Here is a 20905-nt window from a genome sequence, read left to right on the forward strand (position 1 = left end):
CTTCTTCTTCAAGTTTATTTATTTTGAGAGATATAGAGACAGTGTGAGTAGGGGAGGGGCAAAGAGAGAGGGAGAGAGAGAGAATCCCAAGCAAGCTCCAGGCTATCAGCACAGAGCCCGATGAGGGGCTCAAACTCATGAATTGTGAGATGACGACCTGAGCCGAAACCAAGAGTCAGATGTTTCACTGACTGAGCCACCCAGGTGCCCCAGTCTCCACCTCCTTTCTTTCTAGCCTCTTCTCCAGCAGTGTCCCAGAGACCCTGCATCTGTATTGTGATGCAAGCCAAAGAAAAGCCACAACTGTGACAAGGTGGTGTCCGCTGTCAACCAAAGGAGAAACTTGGCTCCCTGCCTCCCTTGCCTCAAGCAGAAGCTAGACTGAGGCTCTAGAGCTATGAAGGCAGTGCTGTCCAAGCCATAGTTGGGAACTTGATCTCACCAACATGGGCGGGGTGGAGGAGAGGGTTATAAGGTAGGGAGGCACAAATTGAACTTATCAATTCTACTTAAAGTCAGGTGGCTTCCTGGCACCTGTGAGATGACAGGCCAGGCTGCTCCAGGTCCCGGGCGCACCTCTTTGCAACCGTGCAGGTCACACTCCGAGACCCTGTCACACTGTTGGCAGAGTGTGCTACACACTGCCCTCCCCCCACCTGCAAGCGACCCAACACGCTGCTCCCACCACTTCATATGCCCACCCCTCCTTCAAAGCTCCTCTGGGACGCCAGGGTGGGAGAGGCGTCCTTCTTCCACACTGCCACAGCACCCTATGCCCTCTCACTCTGGCCCAGAGCAGGTGCAGGGCAGTACCTGGGAGTAGTGATGCTGGACCATGTTTCTGCAGATTACACCTACTTCTACAAGGGCCGGGACTACTGGAAGTTTGACAACCAGAAACTGAGTGTGGAGCCAGGTTATCCACGCAACATCCTACGTGACTGGATGGGCTGCAACCAGAAGGAGGTGGAACGGCGGAAGGAGCGGCGGCTGCCCCAGGACGATGTGGACATCATGGTGACCATCAATGACGTACCAGGCTCTGTGAATGCCGTGGCTGTGGTCATCCCCTGCATCTTGTCCCTCTGCATCCTGGTGCTGGTCTACACCATCTTCCAGTTCAAGAACAAGGCAGGCCCTCAGCCTGTCACCTACTATAAGCGGCCAGTCCAGGAGTGGGTGTGAGCAGCCCAGAGCCCTCTCTGTCCACTCGGTCTGGCCAGCCAGGCCCTTCCTCATCAGGGTCTCAGGGGCAGCTCTGGCCACTGCCCACCGGGGCCAGAAGGGCCCTAGGCCAGGGGTCGTGCAGCTGAAGTGGTAGGTACATTGGCCTAGGCTGAGCATGAGGCAGGGAGTGATGGTGGCTGTGCCCCAGGGTGGGTGTCTGGCAGCCAGTTGCCAGCCTTCTGTCCTGGGTGAACTGCTCCCTACGCAAGGGAATAGGCCAGGCCCCATCAGGAGGCAGGGACCATGCCAGGAGGAGGCCCTGTGGTCACTGCATCCTGTGGTTATCAATGAGGCACCACAGCTCTGTTCCTGGCTGGACCCAGCACCTTCTGTGGAAGCCAGCACTAGCACTCTCAGCCCCCTCTGGGAGATGCCACCAATCCTGGTCCCCCTTTGCCAACACCTGCTGGTCAGATGTCTGCCCCCACCCCACTGTCCTCCAAGGCTACAAGACCCCTGCTGCCAACATGGCGGGCAACAAGCCCGGGTTTCCACTGCTGGCATACAGCAGATCCCTCAGGAAACCTGCTCCACATCAGGGTCTCCTTTGAGATCTAGGATTTAGGGTCACATGTTGCAGGCAGTGTTGTGGCCCAGCGGGGTCTGACAAGGACCCAGCTGTCACGTCGTGAATATTTAAATGTCCTGTTACTACTGTTTTAAAAGTCCCATTCTGCAAAGGCTGTTTGAGGCGTTAGGTGAATTAGAGGTGACTATCTTGGTGATGAGGCCAGCGTGGCCGGCCCTTCCCCAGGAGACAAGGACCAAGGTGCTGCTAAGGCCACTCTAGCGCCTAGACACCCCAGGAGCTGGACCTGCTCATGAGGCTAAAGGTCTGGGGCAGGAGCTGATCCCATCTCTGGAGGCTGATCTGAGTTCTGACTATCCTCCACTTCTCTGTCCCTCTCCCCATTCTCCCAGTCCCCAGCCCTGTTGCTTATGGCCTGGGGCTCAGCCTGACTAGCTAGGTGAGGCAGAAATGGCTCCAGGCCAACATTCTCATGGCTTTGGGGGTAATGGGCCCAGGGCAGCCTTCTCAAGTGTTCAGAGCCCACACCCCCAGTTACCCTGAGGCCAACTCAATCTCTCAGCTTGGAAGCAGTGTTTATACAAGCTTGGCCCTTGCTAACCCTGCTCACTGGGCCCATCTGCCTGCATTGCAGTCCCAATCCTAGGGGCCCATCCTTCACAGTCTCTGGAATTCCTAGGGCTCAGCTTGCCTCACTCCAACCCAGTAGAGGCAGCCCTGTTTGTCACTGAAGAGCCCTAGGCAAGACTAATGGGTTCAGTGATGCCCACTGGCTCTCTGCCAAAGCCAAAAGGTGGTACATCTTCAGGGTGCTGGCAGAGTCTCCGATGCCACTCTGGCCCTCTGGGCCTGCATGGGCTTCGCCCCTACCCTGTGGCCTCTGGGCTTTGGGTTGGCTTAACCTGTAGCAGACAGGGACTACTATTGCCCTGGGAGCTGTCTTGAGCAAAATCTCTCTTGTCCCAGAGGCACCTATGTGGGTCCACTATGTTCCCGGGCATCATCCTTCTGTCTTTTCTCATTTTGACCAAGGGCGGGCTCCCTGGGGTGGGTGGGGAACAACTGCAGAGATATTAGTGATTCATAGGTTTGTATAGTGTTTTATACTTTGCAAAGCACTTTATTAGCTCATACCTGTCCACTCACATGAAACTCGTGTAGGCCCTGGGAAGCCTAGGGTAACTCTCACCGTGCCCTCAAATGAAGCACAGAGAGATTGTTTCTTGCCCAGGCCATCGGGTGGGCTGGCTGGGCCTTGGGTCCCCACCTATGGACCCCTCTAGGGTCCAAGATGAGATCAGAAGTGTCTCTTTTATCCATCTTTTCCTGGCCTCCCTTCTCCCCTTCCCGGTCCCTCTCCACTCCTCAGGTTGGTGCTCTCTCTTTTTGGAAGCTCTAGGCTCCCCAGGCTCCCCATTGGCTCCTGGTACTACCAAGGCCAGCTGAGAAAGAGCAGGAGATGGAGGCAGGCAGCTCAGGCTGCAGATGTGAGGGATGCAGGGCCAGGCCCAGAGAGGGCTCAGCCTGGAGGCTTCCAATCTCGGATTCTCCTGTCTTGTGGTCATCTGTTTGCCCATCACCACAGGACAGGGCAGACAGACAAAGGGGCACTGCACTGGGGACCCCAGAGCCCAGCTTCCCCTCGGCCCGGGGAATATCACAGCATTTCAGTGTCGGTCACATTTTAAACTGATCAGCCTTTGTATAATGTTTTTTAAATCATTTCTAAATAAAACAAAAATACAGAGCGTGTTGTTTTCTTGGGATATAGGAACAAGGATCAGGTTCTGGGAGTGGCCTTAAGAAACTTCTGGGAGAGGGGGAACAGGGTGCTTTGGGGTGTCTGGGAACTGTCCCATGCATCTCATCTACCAGCCCAGCAATCAAATGTCCCCTCTCTCAAAAAGGCTGGCCCCAGAGGCCCAGTGTTACTGGGGTTCCTAGAACACAACCTGATAATGCCTCACTGGGATCCAGGATGGCAGAGCAAGCCCCCCCCCCCCCCCCCCCAGGAGAAGTACAGGGAGGGTCACTGTGGCAAGGTCTTCTCCGAAGCCAAGGCACATGGTGCCATAACCAGGGACAAAAGCAACAGCCCGGTTCTTAGCAATAAGGAACAGACGAGAGGAGGTGAGGTCAGCAGTCTTGGGGTCTTACCAGGAGTCCTGGCCTGGTTCTGGAAGCCAGGGCCAGGGAGGGCTGCCCCAGAACCCAGACGGCTGGAGAAGCTGTAGGGTGGGGGTGAGCACGAAGGTTTAAGCTGGTTTGGGTGCAGGCTAAGAAGCGAACAAATTCGGAAGGAACTAGAGGCGAGCCGGTGCCCCATGGCGAGGCTGCCGAAGAGGCCCTGCCGAGACCTCCTTCCAGTCCTCCGTGATCTATCTCCTCGACTCTTCGAGCCTGTCCTGGGCGCCGGGGTTGGAAAAGGACGACAAGAGAGGAACATAACAGCACAACGACAGTTGGCAGCTGGCAGTAACTGCGGAGGGTGTCGAGTCAGTACCAGGAGGTGCAGGTGATGAGGAAGCGCACATCGTCCAGTGGCCCCCAGGGACTGGGTTCAGGCTGGGGCCGCTCAGGGGCCTCGGGCGCCCCGGGTTGGGGCTGGGGCTGGGCCTGCACGGGCTCTGGGGCGCCCTGGCCACCGCTCAGCCGAGCACCCATCGTCTGCAAAGAGAAGCCGTTAGATGCGGGTCAGCTGCACGCGACCCGGTCGTCCCGCCACGCCCCGGCCCGACCCTCCTCTCTCACCGCGAGAGCCACGGGTCTCCAAGGTCCCAGAGCCGGCGACTGCACTCCGCCGGCCTGCGTACTTGCGCTGGGAGGAGCCGGCGTCGTGACCTCACCGCACGCAGGCCCCGCCCCCTAGCCGCTGCTGCGGGGTTGCGGACCCGACCCCACCCACCAGTAACTGGCCAATGCTGCTCCAACATCGCGGGGCCCCGCCCCGCACACAGCAGGAGACTGAAGGAGCCGCCCCAGCAAGCCACAAAGGACTCATCCAGACGCTTCCTGGCTCCACAGGCACTGTAGCTAAGGGAGGGCGCCTTCCAGTTTTCTGAGAATCTCCATGGCACCTGGCAACCAGGCAGCAATCTCCATCCACTTTGGTCAAAGAAGACAAGACTGCCCTGAAGCCAGGTGCTCCAGACCCCTTACAGGTCCTCATTCGGGCCTAGAGGAGAGCTGGAACATTCTCATCTCTTAAACCCCAGAAGTAGGAGGCTGAAGTCGCATGGAAAAGGCTAGAACTACAGTAGAGAGTGCTTCCTCCTCTTGCCCTGGGACAATCATCAACCCCCATCCTGATGATCCCGGGACGAGGGTGGGAAATTGTGAGACTGGGGGGGGGGGGAGGGTGTGTGTGTGTGTCCTACCCACTTTCCCCCAGAACAATGCTAGGGAAGGAGGGTTGCAGGTGGAGGCCCCCAAACAACACATTCAAGAATAGCCAGGCTGCCTTTTAATGGGGGTGGTACAGGAAAGAGAGTGGTCAGTCAGGAGCCGTTAAGGCCTGACAGACAGCACAACATGGCAGATGTTTGAAGTAACTGTAGATTCAGGAGATGGGCACAGGTGAAGAGCTGGGCATTCAGCCACTCACTCCCAGTCAGTTCTCTGCCAACTGGCTGCCTGGCTGGGTGGGGCAGAGGGAGCCAAAGTCCAGAGGCAGGAACCCGCAGAACAGCAATGGAAGGTAACTCAGGTGAGGCTAGAGAGAGAAGGAACACTGTCAGTAGGTGCTTCTCAGAGCATACCCCACCCTTTATTCTTAAGATGCTTGCCTCCACCCTCACCCCTTTGTTCCAGCTCAGCCCTGAAGAGCCACATTCAGAGCCCTTTCCAGATTACACTGCTTCCTTGAGTCACAATCCAGTCAGAACTCTCAATGCTTAAAAACTAACAGTAACTCCTTCCCCACTCAACTCAATTTGTTCACTGTTATCAATCACAAACCAGAGCCTCAGAACTCAAGTCCAGCAAACATCAGAGAAGGGAGTAAGGGGATTCACAAGAGAAGAGATGTGCCCAGACCACAAATCCCTCAGTGGCAGGGATGAGGCCAGAACATTCTTCCTGGAGGTAATAAGTACGTATACAGGGGCGCCTCAGTGGCTCAGTCAGTTAAGTGTCTGACTACAGCTCAGGTCATGATCTCATGGTTTGTGAGTTCGTGCCCCGCATAGGGCTCTGGGCTGACAGCTCAGAGCCTGGAGACTGCTTCGGAATCTGTGTGTCCCCCTCTCTCTGCCCCTCCCCTGCTCATGTTCTGTCTCTCACTCTCTCTCAAAAATAAACATTTAACAAAAGAAAAATTACAGGAGATATAAAATACATGTACAATTATAAAACTAAAGTGCATACTTTTTAAAAAAATTTTTTTTTGTAACATTTATTTATTTTTGAGACAGAGCATGAACGGGGGAGGGACAGACAGAGAGGAAGACATAGAATCGGAAGCAGGCTCCAGGCTCTGAGCCATCAGCCCAGAGCCCGACGTGGGGCTCGAACTCACAGACCGCGAGATCGTGACCTGAGTTGAAGTCGGACACTTAACCGAGTCACCCAGGCGCCCCTAAAGTACATACTTCTAATCAACTACCTGACACCTTCATTATCAGCTCTCATGGGCACCTCAAACTCAACAGGTTCAAAACCAAAGAAGGATAATGAGTTTTGGCTCTTCCTTTCCAGTATCCATTTCTGTTCCTTACCTAACTGCATAAGCAAGAACCACCAAAATACTGACCAGTACTGGTCACTGTGGGCAATTCTGCCTGACTTTAAGAGCAATTTCTGAAGTTTTACCATTAAATACAACATTTGCTATAGTTTTCTTGGTAGGTACCAATTATCAGATTGCAAAAATTTCTTTCTGTTCTTAGGCTAAAAGGTGTTGTTGTTGTTGTTTTGTCCTTTAACTAAATGATTGTGTATGTACTGCCTTCTTTGTAAGATTCTATGTTCCACAAGGGCAGGGTGGGTATATCTTATTCACCAAATCACGATTTTCTGGCACGTTCAAAAAAAAGTTACTGAACAAATGACAGAACTACTGTACCACTTTCCTATTCAGACCCTTTCAACTACTCTCTCAATTCTGATTCCCCATCAGAATTACCCAGAGAAACTTATTAAAATAAACCAAACATGGTTGGGTCTCACTCCAGAGTGAATTGGTAACTGGGGGGTGATGCCAGGAATCTATATTAACAAGCATCCCAACATAGACTAAAGGTCAAAATCACAGGCCTACAGTCAAAACTTCTTGACATGGGAATTGAGGGTCTTTGACACTCTGACAATATTACCTTGCCCTTTCACACTCTCCATACTTTCCCACCTCTGGGTCTGTCTGAAGTGCTTTCCTACTCCATCTCTGCATATTCAAATGTCTATTCATTCACCTGGGCCCAGACTAAACGATTTGCCCCCGACAAAACCTTCCGGGATACCAGAGTGTTTCACTGGAGCTTCCTGAGCCACCTAAGGCACCTTTTATCTCTTCTTTGAAGGCAGTGAAGAGTTATGTGTGGCCTCTACAACTTCTCGGCTACACTGTGAGCTCCTAGAGGCAGGACACAGGGCTAAGTTGCCTGCCTATCCTACATGGAGCCCTATCGACAGGGCTCAGTGAACATCAGATGAACAAATGAATGAAGAAGGGAGAATGAAGGGTAATTTTGCCTGTTGTAAAGTAGGGGGTCTGTCACTGGGTACTTGGCTCTACTATGGGCATATGGGGTTTCTATCCTCATAAAGATTGCTGGGATACTTGGGTGTGGCATGCCTTGAGAAGAATCCTCAATGGGAAAAGGTGAATATCAGCACCTGCTGCTCCTCCAAAGGAAAAAGAGATTCCAGAGCCTCATACCCCAGAACCTCCAGGGTTAGGCCCAAGATCCCACTTTTTTCTTAAACCCACAAAAATCCAGACAATTGTGATTTTGATGCAATCCCCACCCCCAACAAGTCCTTTAGGGTCTCCTTAGTTTCTAAGAGCAACTTCCCCTCCTTCCCTCTGCAAACAGCTCTTTTTGGTCTCAGGCTCTGGGCTGCTGGCTGGGGACACCGACACACAAGCACACACAAACTACAAAACAATGTGGTCAGTGAGAAAATAAGACAGACCAGAGGGAAGCTTTGCCCAGAGAGGGGACACTGAGCTGAGTCTTCAAAGATGGGGATGAGCAGATACTCAGGCAATGCTCACTGGCTGTACCCTGTGACTGCTCAGCAATGCACAGGTGTGCCCTCACACACAAGGACCTACCGGTATGAATGCAGTGTGGACCCATCCTAGGTGGCATCTCCCTCCTCTACCCTCCAAAGGCAGAAAAGAGACCCAGATACCTGTCAATGAGGGAATCCCGCATGCTGGTCGCAATGGTGCTAGGCTGGGCTTCATTCAGCTTGAAGACACTCTCCACCACTGACAGCTCTGTGCTGGTTGTGTCCAGGCCACAGAAGGCACACCAGTCATTCACCACCATCCCGGCGGCAATTACCTCGCTGCCTCGGTTCACAGTGCCTGCCTGCCAAGGGAGAGCTCAGTGTGGATCATGGCACCAAAAGCCACAGTCCTGCCACTCCCTGGCGAGGACTATCCCCAAACCCCACTCCTTGACCTGCATCCCCAATCGCAAACTGTAACAGATAATAACTCAGATCCTTAACGCTAGGCAAAGGATCTGCCTCAGGAGGAGACAGAGATCAGAGAAAGGAATGCTTACCACAAGGGGGACCTGAAGAAGAGAAGACAGCTCATCTTGGTCTTCAATTGAAGTCTTGGGATGTACCAGTCCTCCCTGATTGCTGAAGACACAGTAGCTTCCTACTAGCACCTGGTCAGCCACTGTCTGTCTGAAGACTTCCACCTTGAGCACATCAGCCAAGATTTCTTCTGTTTCCTGTTAGCCAAAGGCACTGTACTCAGGGCCCAGAACTTCCAGGTCAAGGAACCAGGGGCCCTCCACACCCAGAACCACCCAGGGCTTGGCTCCCTAAGCCCCTCATCCCTCTGCTACCTAGCTGCATATAGAAGCTTCATGCAGAAAAAGCAGGAAATACAGGTTGGAGCAGAGTCTAGACCAGCTATGGAGTCCCTAATAGCTGTGCATGCCCTGAGGAGGCAGGGGCTGGTCTCCACATCACCCTCTTCCCTCTAACCCACACTCAAGAGTTCAATTGTCAATCATCTCTCCTGGTCCTGGTTGCAGGATGGGACGGAGCAGTCTCCCTGATTTTGGAGGATTAATACCCTCCTCAGCTTCTTTCTGGCACTGGTCACACCTCTATTATCACTATTATCACTATTCCAATGAGTGCCTGAAATCTGAGAGCCCAAGTATAAAGAGAAACCACAAGAGACACCCCTAAGTCCTGCCTGACAGGCAAGAACAATGACTAACCACTGACTAGGCGGGTCCTGTGACTCTTGGGCGAAATTGGGCTACCTTACCCTGTCCAGGTCTGGGTGGACCAAGGCCACGTAGTCGTTGCAAGTGGTGACATTGCCCAGGGCTGAGAGCCGCTCCTCCACCCGCCGGATCTGCACTGAGTCCGGGAGGCAGTTGCGAATGTGCTGTAGCTCCTGATCAGTGGTGTTGTTGGGCACCAGGAGACCATGTCTGTTCCCTAGAGATCCAAATTAGGGGGTGGGGCAAGAATGGACCACAAATACACAAGTAACCTGCTAAGCTTTGGGGGTTTTAGATACAATCCAGCCCAGTCAGTTTCCCCAGGAAAGCTTTAGGCCCAGACCCCAGCCCGCTAACCCATTGATCCATACAACACCCAGGGGACCAGGAGTCCCATTGGGCAGGCCAGAGATAGCCCAGGAATTTGTCCCAACACACCCTGCCCATTTTGCCATCATCAACCAGGGGGGACCAGGACTAACAAGAGGAGCTCTTGGCGTTAGCTATATATTTTGCTACTTGAAAACTGAGGTAACACTACACACCTATCAGAATGGCTAAAATGTTTAAAAGAATGCCAATACCAAATGCTGGCAAAGATACATGGAACAACCAATAGGAGTGTAAATTGGTCAACCACTTCAGATTATTATCTGGCATCACCTACTATATAGAATTTCCGCATACCCTGTGCCCAACCAGTCCTCTCCTAGGTATTACACATCCAACAGAAACATGTACATGTGTTCACTAAAAGACATAGCAACCCTATTCATATTAGAACTGAAAACTACCCTAATGCCCACTGTCAACAAAATGGATGAATATAATGTGGTATATTTACACAAAACACAATACGAATGAACAAACTACAATTATATTGTGACAACAATAACTAAACCTCTGCCTGCCTCCACAAGAACACAACTCTTGAACTTCTAAACTCTGAGTTACACCCATTATATATTAAAAAAAAAAAACAAAAAAAAAAAACACCAAGCGACAAGTCCAAAGGTCATAGTTAGGGCCAAAGAGTGTTTGGCCTGAATAAGAAAATACTCAGAGGCTAAGGTCATCAGGCTTATGACTTAAAAAAACAAAAACAAACAAACAAACAAAAAAACTCCCATATGACCCCAATGAACAGAACTAGAAATAAGGGGTGACAGTAAAGGGAGACAGATCCAGCTCAAATAAAGGACCAATGGCCAGACTCAACAGTGCTGAGAAGTAGGGGAGTGGGATAGGGATGCCACTCAGAGACATGGTAAAGCCAATTTAAGACTTAAATGGATAATGAACAAGATGACCCAGAATCTTAGCTTGTCATTTTGTAGAGGCAGAACTGGATCCTCAGAAAGAGGAAGCAACTTGCCCAGAGTCAGTGGCAAGGGAGAGAGGACATTTCCATCTTCCCTCCCAGGTGTGGAGGGAAGGTGTGGTACTTGGTGAGTCACTTGGGTTCCTTGAATCTTGGCTTCATCATTAGTCAGATTAGGCCAATAAGGCCTGCCTGCCAGGGTCTTCGTGAAGAAGGACTGAAATCAAGTTTAAGAGTGAAAGCACTTAATGTTATTTGTTTTCCTATGATCCAGAAGCTTTTGCCAGTGATAGTCCCTGATCTGAAAGCACTTAAAAACAGGGTCCGGCACAGGCCAGAGAGATTCTCTAGTTTCTGGAGATAATGGATGAAAGCCGGAAAATCCAAGGGTCACTAGAAGTCCCCTCCAAGGCTACAATTAAAGGCTCTGGGAGGATCCACTCCCTCGCTCAGCGTCTGGCTTACCCACACACATGCGCCCGATGATGCGGCAGCCAGCGATGGACGCGTGCACCACGGGGATGGTATCGGCGAGCTCGCCCTCGAACACACTGTAGGGATGTGGATTCAGTGGTTAAGGAGCTGAGGGATCTGAGTCCCCAACTCCCAGCACCCTCTCAGCCATCCAGCCACCCCACTGCCAGCAGACACCGGAGCTCCCGCCGCACCTGTAGAAGTTCTCCGACCCTCCGATGGCCACCAGGCAGTAGGTGTTGGTGAGTTTGGCAAAGCAGCCGATCTCACAGTTGTTCTCGAAAGACGCTCGGACCGCCATGAGGCCTAAGGGCTGCGGGACCGGGAGTTCAGGGCCAACGAATCCTCTCCCGGCCGTGGGTCCGGGTCTCCCGGCCTCAGCCCTTCAGGGCCCGCCGCGACCGCGCCCCTCTTGGCCCCTCAAATCTCAGGTCCCGCCCACTGGACCCCTCTAGACTGTCTAGCCCGGAATCCTCCGACTACCACTCAAGACGCGGGGAGCCCAGAACTGTCCCTTCCGGCGTCCCTCCACACCCGCTCACCAAACGACAGCAACCCCCGCACGCTTCAACAGCTTCCACTCGGCCCTAGGTAGGTTTCCGTTTCCGCCTCAGCCAAGGGAGACTTCCGGGAGAGCTGAGTGCCCCCGCTTACGCAGGCCGCCACCGTAGCTCCACCCTCTGGGAGGAGTCTATGGTTGCAAGTGTTCCGGTCTGGACCCCACGTGGCCCCGCCCCACGCATGCTCTCATCCAATCATTCCTTCATTCATTTATTCAGGCGCTTTTTAGGAGGTACCATTGACCGAGACCTGTGGCTGGTTGGATGCGAGGCATAAGAGAGGAGGAGCCAGCGATGTCTCGAAGGAGACGAGTTGATGATGGAAGTATTTACTGAAGTAAAGCCTAAGGAGAAAGAGTAGGTGTGGGGAAAGTGACATGCCGAGTGTTAGATTTGGGACAGACGTCCAGGCCAAATCTGGAGCCCAGGGAAGAGTGAAGGGCTGAGATTTGGGGCTGAAGCCTGGGGTAGATGAGTCACCCACGGAGGCGTCCAGTAGGGAGAAATGAGACCAGGACAAAGGTCGGAGAAGGAGACGTGGCCAAGAAGTAGAAGAAACCAGTCTGAAGAAGGTATTGGAGAGAGGGAAGGATGGATGAAACCGGGTCTTAGGGAGGGTCCAGATGGGCAGTGGTGTGGATGCTGACTGGCTTCCACTATGCATGTCCTTGGTCACTCACTCAGGACCCACTATGTCCTCGAGATAGATGGTAGCACTCAAGGGACCTGCTCTCATGGATGAGATGAACTTGATCTACATTTTGTAGAGTCTACACAAGCCCCAAGGCCTCTCGGAATGTCACAATGAGGGTAGAGGGGGCTTGGAGCCCTGTCCTCCCCTCAGCCCTTCTGCAAACATCCGTCTCCCTCAGGGAGCCCTCCACAATTGGCCTGAATGGTCAATTGGCTCTTCCCCAGCCCTCAACGTGAAGTTCCACAACTCCACCTTTCTCAGGACACACCAGGCTGCTGCTGGGTCATAGCATGTCTGCCTTTATTGATTTGTATTGTGTAAACTGTCCCAGGCAGGTGGTGAGCTCAGGAAAAGACGAAAAACCTATCAGAGCCTATGCTTCTGTGTGTGTGTGTGTGTGTGTGTGTGTGTGTGTGTGTGTGTGTGTGTCAGAGTCTGAGTATCCACACCCTCTGTATCCTCCCCAGTTCATCTCAGACCCACTCATCCTGTCCTGTCCTTGGCCTCTCTTCACCTGCTTCCCTCTACCAGGAATTCCTTTTCTCCTCCATCTGTCCAATCCTCCCCATCCTTCAAGGGCTGACTCAAAGTCTGCCTCCTTTGAAACTTTCCTCACCACTCCACTGTCACCACACCCTGCCACTGATTCCTTGAGTTAGATACAGCTCTGTCTTGCCTGCCATTGGTTTATGTATTTATCCTTATCTCCCAGGGCCTGAGTCTGATTCACTTGTCAGCCCTGTGGTAGGTACACAGCTTGGGCCAAAGAAGATACTGGTTGCTGTGTGCATACCTATGTGTGTGTGTATGGTGTGTGTATGTGGTTATGTGCATATTTATTGTCTGTGGATCCTGAGGGGTCTACAGTGTGCACTGAATGCATATATTTTGTTTCGCTACTCATTTAGCCATATTACATTTATTGAGTACCTGTAACTAGAATTCTGAGTGTTTGGGTTTATCACATGGACCTTTGTTTACTTACTGAGTGTCAATGGGTATTCAGTTTGTGGGTATGAACCCTGTCAGGGTGTTGTGTGTGTTGTACAGGCATTTGGGGCATCTCTGTGATGTGTGTGTTTTGTGTGCATGGGGACATGTGAACTGTTGATAATGGTGTGTCATGTCTGTGCAAAAACACATTCTTAAGCATTAGGGACACGGGTTTGGGCCCCAGCTCTGCCACTGGTTCCACTTGGATCTGATTCCAAGCAAGTCATCAAACTCTCTGGGCCTCAGCTTCCACATTTATAAAATAGGGAAGATAGTACCTATGATCCTAGAAATGTATACCTGCTAGAGGTCTATCTTGTAGAATGTTGTGAGGATGAAGGATAAGAATTAACCTGTGTAGGGCACCCAGCACAGTGGCAAATGGCAGGTACTGTGGTTTCTATTTTCGTGTGTGTGTGTGTGTGTGTGTGTGTGTGTGTGTGTGTGTGTGTAAACAAGAATTCTGAACTCAGTGAGTATCTGACTTGAGCTTCTAGACACCCTCTGCTCCCCATGCAGCCCTGCTGGAGAACCCCAGAGTCTGGAACCTGAGTAAATCTAGAATCCAAGTAGATGGAGGAAGGACATGTCCTTGCTGGGAGCAGAACTAGGACTCAAAGCGGCTTCGGAGAAGTTTGAACTTGGACTTGTTGTACTTAGTGATGAGGTCCAGTTTGCTGTGGCCCAAGGTCAGCCGCTTCTCATCCCCTGACAGGCCATTGCTACTGCCATTGTGATGGCCACCTGTGGGGCCCCCAGGGAGGCCAGGGTCAGGTCCTTGCCTGGTGCCCTGCAATTGATGATACTTGGTAATGAGGTCCAGCTTGCTGTGGCCCAGGGTCAACCTATTCTCGTCCCCAGAGCCCACTCCAGCCTTTCGAGCAGGGCTTGGTCTGGGGAGACCACTGGGCCCAGCCCCCTCACCCCGGAATGGGCCAAACTTTGTGATGAGGTCCAGCTGGCTGTGGCCCAGGGTCTGTCGTCGCTCATCAAGACTTTGCTTGTCAGCCCTGGCTGAGGAGTTGGCTTCAGGGGGCACTCTGGAGCCCCCAGCCTTGGGGTACTGTACCAGGAGGTCCAATTGGCTGTGGCTGTGGTTTGAGGACAGCCTCTTGTCCTCTGGAATTTGATTGCCAGGTCTGGGGGAACCTGACTCAGGGGTACCCCCAGCACCCTGGGTCTGGGGCAGGAGATCCAGCTGGTTATATCTCTGGTTTGGGGACAACCGCCTGTCCTCTGGAGCCTGCTCTCCAGGCCAGAAGGAGCCCAAGCTGGGGTCAACCCCAGAATCAGGGCCTCCAGCTTCTCTGGCTCTGGGGAAGGGGACAAGGAGATCCAACTGGCCATGGCTCTGATTCAGAGACACCTTCTTCTCCTCCACTGTCTCCAGGGCTGTGCTAGGTACCCAGCGACTTCGTTGGGGACTAGACTCCTGGCTTCTCAGGAGCCCATTCTCTGGGAGCCGGGATAGGGCTGAAACACCCTGGGGGAAGGGGAGGAGGGGGCGTTGGCGGGCAAGCATAGGTGACCCCACTGCCAGGGTCAAGGGGCTGGCACCATTGTGGTTGAGGGCAGGGGAGGACTGGGACCATGGGGACACCCCCAACTTGCCTAGATTGGACCTGTAGGGCCCTGGCAGGGAGCCATGGTTAGGGTCAGACAGCTGGCGCTTCAGAGAGGGCTGGCCACTGGCCCCGCGGCAGGCAGGGCCCAGGGATGAGGACTCCATACCCGTGTCACTGCAGCCACCGCCTCCTGGTGGACTGAGGTAAGAGGAGTGGTCCATTAGAGGTGAGCGTTTGATGCTGCTAAGGCTGGTGCTGGAGGGTGAGGAGGATGCAGGGCTCAACACACTGGGCCGGAAGCCCAGGGCCACTGTGGGAGGACACAGTGCCCTGGGAGATACGGGACCCTCACCACCGCAAAAGCCCTCCACAGGCCGAGACTCGGCATACAGACAGCGGAACTCCCGGTCAAAGTCTTCCACGATGCGGCCCCTCAGCTGCAGCACCATGCTAGTGTGGGCCTGGCTGCAAAGCCAGGTGAAGCTGGGAACAGAGGGTCAAGGTCAGAAGGCAAAGTGCAGGAGCCTGGGGCTGGGGGGGGAGTCATAACCAGGTGAACATACCAAGACAACTCCACCACCATTAGGACCCACGTGAGGCGACAGAGCTCTGACTTCAGAGTCTGTGCTAGTCCTAACTCAGCTTAGAGGACTTGGGCACATGGTTTCCCATCTCAGGGTCTCAACTTCCCCATCTGTAAAATGGACTGGGGACGAGAGTCCCTGGAGTCCCTCCAGTTCTGAGGTGCAATATGCCAAAGGCGTTAAAGTAATCCTTCCACAGAGTGAGCTCCTCCAGGGCCCAGTGGGGGGCTGTCTTTCCCCCCCACTATGCCCTGAGGCCTGCACAGTGCCTGGCACTTGGTAGCCGTCAAGTCCATGTTGCAAGATTGGGTGGATGAAGGTAAATTCAAGCTGCCAGATCCCAGGTGCCCTCACCAGCCGGTGGCACAGCCCCCCGCCCCTCTCTCCCCTGTTCCCTGTGCTCACCTGTAGCTGCCTGCCACCACCTGCTCACAGTCGATGATAACAAACTTCTCCAGGGCCTGCCCCGTGAAGCGGCGGCCGGCCTTGCTGCAGTATGTGTCCCCACATGTGCTCCGCACACGCATGTTCTGGGCCAAGGAGGGAGGTAGGTTGGGTGGTGACCTTGAGAGAATGGGGCTCAAGCCACGTCTAAATCCCTTGCAGTCTCTAACCTTAAGCAGCTAAGGAAAGTCAGGTCGCCCACTCCCATTGACCCCCCCCCACATGCTTACTGACCCTTCTGCCCTCCCTGACTCCCCACCCCACCCCCTGGTTACCGCCCCTGTCCCTCACTGACCAGCAGGTGCCCCCCGTTGAGGTCCATCTTGTAGCACATCTCCAGGAAGTGCCTTAGGTGCTCCTGAGCCAAAAGCAGGTAGACAGGGACACCACGCCGGCTCGAGGCCTCCATGAGGTCACACAGAAGCTCCATGTCCGTGAATATATCCATCACGACAGCTACCACCTGGAGGACATAGGGAGAATTTCAGCCCTGCCTGGGATATTGCCCAGCCCAGGGGTGGGGGCTGAGGTCCCAGGAAAAGAGAACTGGGCTTAAAAGCAGGAGGCCAGAGCCTTTGAGAACATCTGGACTGGAAGGGCTTTTAGCAACAACCTAGCTCAGAGGTTCTTAACTTAGACTCAGCGGGCGTTCCACTGTCTTGAATGCCCAAGATACGTTTGAAAGCTTCGGTGTGCATATTTCTGGGGACAGAGGGTTTATCTGTCATGGGCTTCTCCAAGATGTCTGTGAGGAGACCTAGGCCAAGAGTAGGGAAGGAGTCAGGAGCAGGTACTAGACCCCAATTCCCAGTGCAGGCCCTCATGCTCTCCCACTAGCTCCAGCCCTAGTGCTGTCAAAGTTTCCCTCCTCAAGAATTAGAGCTGCAGGCCAGTTATTGGGGGCTTTGAGCCATTGGCCAGACCTGCCTCAGTTTCCCTACAAAGCTACAGAGGTCTAGTGTGGTATCTTATACCCACAGACTCCCTCACTTCCACCCACGCCAAGTGAGACCAAGTTTTCTGCTCAGTTGAGGGACTGGGGCTTGTGGTCTCCTCATCTAATGGACTGCCTCACAGAAGCCCTGAAAACCCCCTCACACCATCAAGCCCCCAACTGCCCCTTCTTCCCTTTGCATATATCTGCTGTGAGAACCACCTTTGTCATCCAGGCTGAGGCAAGAGGTGCAAAGCACTGCAGCTCTGGAGCCGGACAGAACCGGGTTCAAATCTGCGCTCTGCTACTTCCTAGTGATACAGCCTTGGGCAACTTTCTTCACCTCTGCGAGCCTCAATTTCCTCGTCTGTTAAATGAAGATAATGATAGCTACATCTCATAGTTATGAGGAATTCAATGTGAAAATACTCGACACACAACAGAAGCTCAATAAATGTTCCTTTCCTGCTGCCTGCTTAACAAACAAGGACATTGGCCCACAGGAAAAGGAAGCCCTTCCCAAGGTCACTCTGAGAGTCAGTGACAGCCCAGAGTGGAAGCCTGGCTCCTGGCCCAGAGGTGGAGGGTCTAGATGAGGATGAGGAGGCAAGTGCTGGAGGGTGCTCTAGTCCACGGCACAGGCCTGGCTGAGGGTGGGGGGAACAAGGTCAGGTAAGAAAGATCAAAGGGGCAGGGTGACAACAGCAGCCACCTCACTAATAACCCCATTCCCAGTGCTAATCAGGCCCGGCCCTCCCCTGCCTCGGGCACAGGCAGGTTTGCCAAGGAGGCTCTGGAGGCACCTGGGAGATTCCAGCTTGCTGGCTCCTGATCTCTGCAGCAGGCTGCTCCCCCAGACAAAGACACTGAGTCTAACCCACCTCAAATCCTTCGTGGGGTCATCTGATCCATTCCCCTGCCTCCTGAGTCGGAGGTCAGGGCTCAGGAATGAAGCTATGTTAGTCTGTGGCTGGAGCCTTCCCAGATACTGACCATGGGACCTGCTCTCCTCCCCCTCTTCTTTCTCCTGAGCCCCTGCTCCCCATCTCTGAGCCCAGAAGCCCCCACCCCTCTTCCCTTTTGGTGCAGAACTATCATCCTGGCCCTCAAATGCCATGCTGAGGCCCAGGCACCAGTGCCTTCTTCCCTGTTTCAGGCCCAGCTGGAGATGCAGTATATGAGGGGTGAGGTGCAGCTGGGGACGTGCACCAGGAGGCAGGGCCAAGCCTGGGTCCAGGGCCTGAGTCAGGGCCCCTTTCTCTCCCCCTGAGCTCTATTTCACCAACTGACTGGACCTTCCTGAGCAAGTGCCAGCCCCTCTCTGGCCTCAGTTTCCTCCTCCATAAGTCAAGGGGGTGACTCAAATGTTCATCAAGGTTGGACTTCTTAGTTTGGGAGCATAAACTCTCCAAGAATCTGATGAAGGCCATGGACTCTCTCCCAAGAAAGATGCAGAGAGGATCCCTCCTAGCAATATGCCCAATTTTGCCTGCATTTTTAGGGTGTCTGGTGAGTAATGCTCTTGAGTGTCAAGGGATTACCAAGGTAAATAAAACACATGCCCACTCTCTAGGAGCTGGTGATCTGATAGAGGCCAGAGGTTCTAGTCCCAGTACTGCCCCTAAGCTGCTTTATATGGCCTTGGGTTGGTCCCTTTCCCTCCCTGGGTCTCAGTTTACACATCTGTGGAATGAATGTCTGAAGATATAAGGCCCTTACCGTGCGGGCCTGGCTGATGAGAAAACGCAGAAGGTCCTTGATGTTCTTGGCCTTGTCCCGCTGGAAGTGGACCACAGCCTGGGTGGGGCTGAAGCCTGTGGCCTGCGGAACCTCAGGCCAGCCCAAGTCCAGGTCCGGGGGGTCTATGTCAGAGGCCATGGGGAAGTAAGTGCCTGAGGTGATTTCAGAGAGCAAGCTGAGGTGGTCAGGCCCTGAGGCCTCCAGTCCCTGGGCCTCGCTGAGCTCAGGGCCCCCATGCACATGGCTGGTCATGTAGTCCACGTCCAGAGCACTCAGGAAGGGCAGCTCCCGCTCCTCGGAGATGACCCGCAGGTAGGCGGCCTCGCCCCGCTCCAGGAGGGCGTCGGCCGCCAGCCGGGCAGCCTCACTGTGCTGGAGCACCAGCGGTGAGGCCTCCCGCCACCACGGCCGCTTCAGCTCCTCCACCCGGCCCCGCAGGGGTCCCGCCATGCCCTGGGCCCCCAAGTCCCCAGGCCCTAGGCCTCCGAACATTCCTGCCCACCTGGCTGCCCTCACCCTCCAGTAGGCTCCATGGCCTGCACCCTGGGCCGGCTGCAGCAGGAAGAAGATACCAATAGAACCACCTCCTGCCTGCCTGCCCCGTATGTGCCAGGGCCCCCAACACGTTGCCACCCTAAATCAGAGCCATGCTCCGCCCCATTGCCCCTGGCCTCTGGAACCTGTTGGGTCAGCCTCACCTGTCTGCCTGCTGTTGAGACTCGCCCGCTCAGGGAAATGGCAGTGCCAGGCCCTTAGCACGCACTCCTGCCCACCCCCACCCTGGCACCACCCCACCTTCACCTGCCCCAGCCCCACCAGGCTCCCAGCAAGTTTCCTCCAAACCCTGACCTTCCAGAGCCCCCATACAGGTTGGATTATGGTCCAGAGGGGCCCAGTCCTGTTCAGACACACACATGCACAACACACACACATACACTCGCGCGCACACACACACACCAGGGTGGATAAATGACTCAAGATACCGAGATAAAGACATGAACACACAAGTAGATAGGCTGACATGTCATATGCAGACCATACGTTTCGATCAAACCCATTCGAACTGACCCAAATGTTAATTCAGAGACAAGCCATAACCCTAAACATACCACGGTGGATATCACAAGCCTTGGCACACCTTGCATACAGGCCCTAAATAACTGAACAGGGCGTCACACAGAGCTGTCAAGGACATCAGCACCTATCTGTCCCCCATCTGGGCCCATCTGCTCCCATGATGGCTCTGCCGCTCTCTACCTCCCTAAGTGTGACACTCACAGTCCGCTGCCCACCCCCACCCTAGCTCTGAGTCCATCCTCCAAGGATCTCCAGCAGTGGCTTTTACCCTAGTCCCCAGGAACAGCTGGGGAGTGTTAAAATGCAGATCCCCAGGATTCACCCATCTGAGATTCAAATCCAGAAAATCTGAGTAAACCTCTGAAGCCTGCTTTTTTACAAGTACCTGGGTGCACCTGGGACGGTGGACCCAGGCCCACCCCTGAGAAATGCTGTTCCATATGGCTTGGCCTGGCATGGGCCACACCACATTCTTCCTCCCCACCTCAGGGGCTGCGTATTAAATGGCTCATAAGAAAGGTTGTTTTAGAGGAATGGGGGCACACTGCAAGGTCAGGAGGCAAACAGAGCAGGCAAGTTTCTGTTCTCTGCCCCTAACAAGGGCCACAGTCCCAGAGTCCTCAGTAGCATGAGTAAGAGGCTTTGCTCTGGAGAAGAGGGGTCAGTAGATGGCAGTTAGGGAGGCAGGCCAGGCAGAAGTGGTCACAACAGTGCACAGTGCCAACTCACAGTGCTACCCTTCTAAGGTGGGATGAGGCCCAATGAGGATGGCCTGGACGACAGGAAACCTAACATCACGTCTCACAACCCAGTATAATACTGATTTCACTTGCTTTATCTGGTCTGTGATCATGTTCAGACCAGACACAGGTCCTTTTATGTCCATGAGGCTTCACACAGGGCCTAACACATTCATGGCAGGGAGCAGAGGGATCTAGGGGTTCCCATGTCGAGCTGGGCCCTGGGACCCAAGATGAATGGGACTGGGGCTTTGTCTTTGAGGACCCTAGAAGTGAGAGGCCCAGGGGTCAGGGTAAGGCCAAGAGGTGAGATGCTGGGCCATTCCATCCCATTCCAGAGGCAGGGGCAGACACTGGAACACCAGATGCTCTAAGGAGGTCCTTCACCGGGGGTGGGGGTGGGGGATTACATGAACGGTAAGAGATTGGGTAAACAGAGCCAGACCGTGGGAGGGTAATGAGCTGTAGGGGTATCCGGGAGGCAGGGCCCTCATTAGGGCCTTATCTCCAGATTTGTTTGCGGGTAGAAGTGGGCCCTTATCTGGGCTGGAGAACTGTTCCTGAGAGGGGAGACAGGGTGTTTTTGTGTTGTTGGGTTCCTG

The 20905-nt window shown here is 53.9% G+C and overlaps 4 protein-coding genes across 5 annotated transcripts in view; 1 reads left to right on the forward strand and 3 right to left on the reverse strand.

Moving 5' to 3' along the window:
- The window catches only part of MMP24 (matrix metallopeptidase 24), a 45478-nt gene extending 41975 nt beyond the window's left edge, over nucleotides 1-3503 (forward strand). For both annotated transcript variants that reach the window (XM_086702050.1, XM_086702051.1), the window contains exon 9: nucleotides 848-3503. In XM_086702050.1, the coding sequence (XP_086558176.1) occupies nucleotides 848-1185 (338 nt within the window). In that variant the 3' untranslated portion in view covers nucleotides 1186-3503. The remainder of the gene's footprint in view (nucleotides 1-847) is intronic.
- On the reverse strand, nucleotides 3434-4969 carry MMP24OS (MMP24 opposite strand). The gene is made up of 2 exons (XM_025932287.2): nucleotides 4508-4969; nucleotides 3434-4423 (listed from the first exon to the last, which is right to left on the reverse strand). Exon 2 carries the CDS (start codon nucleotides 4418-4420, stop codon nucleotides 4253-4255), a length of 168 nt encoding a protein of 55 aa, XP_025788072.1. The 5' UTR covers nucleotides 4421-4423; nucleotides 4508-4969; the 3' UTR covers nucleotides 3434-4252.
- A 227-nt stretch (nucleotides 4970-5196) lies between these two features.
- On the reverse strand, nucleotides 5197-11666 carry EIF6 (eukaryotic translation initiation factor 6). The gene is made up of 7 exons (XM_086702054.1): nucleotides 11515-11666; nucleotides 11167-11285; nucleotides 10964-11049; nucleotides 9219-9394; nucleotides 8491-8667; nucleotides 8111-8292; nucleotides 5197-5468 (listed from the first exon to the last, which is right to left on the reverse strand). Exons 2-7 carry the CDS (start codon nucleotides 11271-11273, stop codon nucleotides 5459-5461), a joined length of 738 nt encoding a protein of 245 aa, XP_086558180.1. The 5' UTR covers nucleotides 11274-11285; nucleotides 11515-11666; the 3' UTR covers nucleotides 5197-5458.
- An 839-nt stretch (nucleotides 11667-12505) lies between these two features.
- Nucleotides 12506-19107, reverse strand: SACK1C (scaffolding CK1 anchoring protein C). Its single transcript, XM_025932502.2, has 4 exons — nucleotides 18466-19107; nucleotides 16108-16275; nucleotides 15774-15898; nucleotides 12506-15267 (listed from the first exon to the last, which is right to left on the reverse strand). The coding sequence occupies exons 1-4, from the start codon at nucleotides 18976-18978 to the stop codon at nucleotides 13827-13829; spliced, it is 2247 nt and encodes a 748-aa protein (XP_025788287.2). The 5' UTR covers nucleotides 18979-19107; the 3' UTR covers nucleotides 12506-13826.
- Nucleotides 19108-20905: the final 1798 nt, after the last annotated feature.

The sequence above is a fragment of the Puma concolor genome, chromosome A3, assembly GCF_028749965.1.
Source record: "Puma concolor isolate L17-30 chromosome A3, mPumCon1.1.hap2, whole genome shotgun sequence".
In the NCBI taxonomy this organism is placed as follows: domain Eukaryota; kingdom Metazoa; phylum Chordata; class Mammalia; order Carnivora; family Felidae; genus Puma; species Puma concolor.

Coding starts and splice junctions, on each gene's coding strand:
- MMP24OS (XM_025932287.2), bottom strand. CDS start 4,420: ATGGGTGCTCGGCTGAGCGGTGGCCAGGGCGCCCCAGAGCCCGTGCAG.
- EIF6 (XM_086702054.1), bottom strand. CDS start 11,273: ATGGCGGTCCGAGCGTCTTTCGAGAACAACTGTGAGATCGGCTGCTTT. Junction 9,395..10,963: donor CATCGGGCGCATGTGTGTGG/GTAAGCCAGACG, acceptor TTGGATCTCTAG/GGAACAGACATGGTCTCCTG. Junction 8,668..9,218: donor TCCACCCAGACCTGGACAGG/GTAAGGTAGCCC, acceptor TTTGGCTAACAG/GAAACAGAAGAAATCTTGGC.
- SACK1C (XM_025932502.2), bottom strand. CDS start 18,978: ATGTTCGGAGGCCTAGGGCCTGGGGACTTGGGGGCCCAGGGCATGGCG. Junction 16,276..18,465: donor TCATCAGCCAGGCCCGCACG/GTAAGGGCCTTA, acceptor TATGTCCTCCAG/GTGGTAGCTGTCGTGATGGA. Junction 15,268..15,773: donor GTGGTGGCAGGCAGCTACAG/GTGAGCACAGGG, acceptor CTCTGTTCCCAG/CTTCACCTGGCTTTGCAGCC.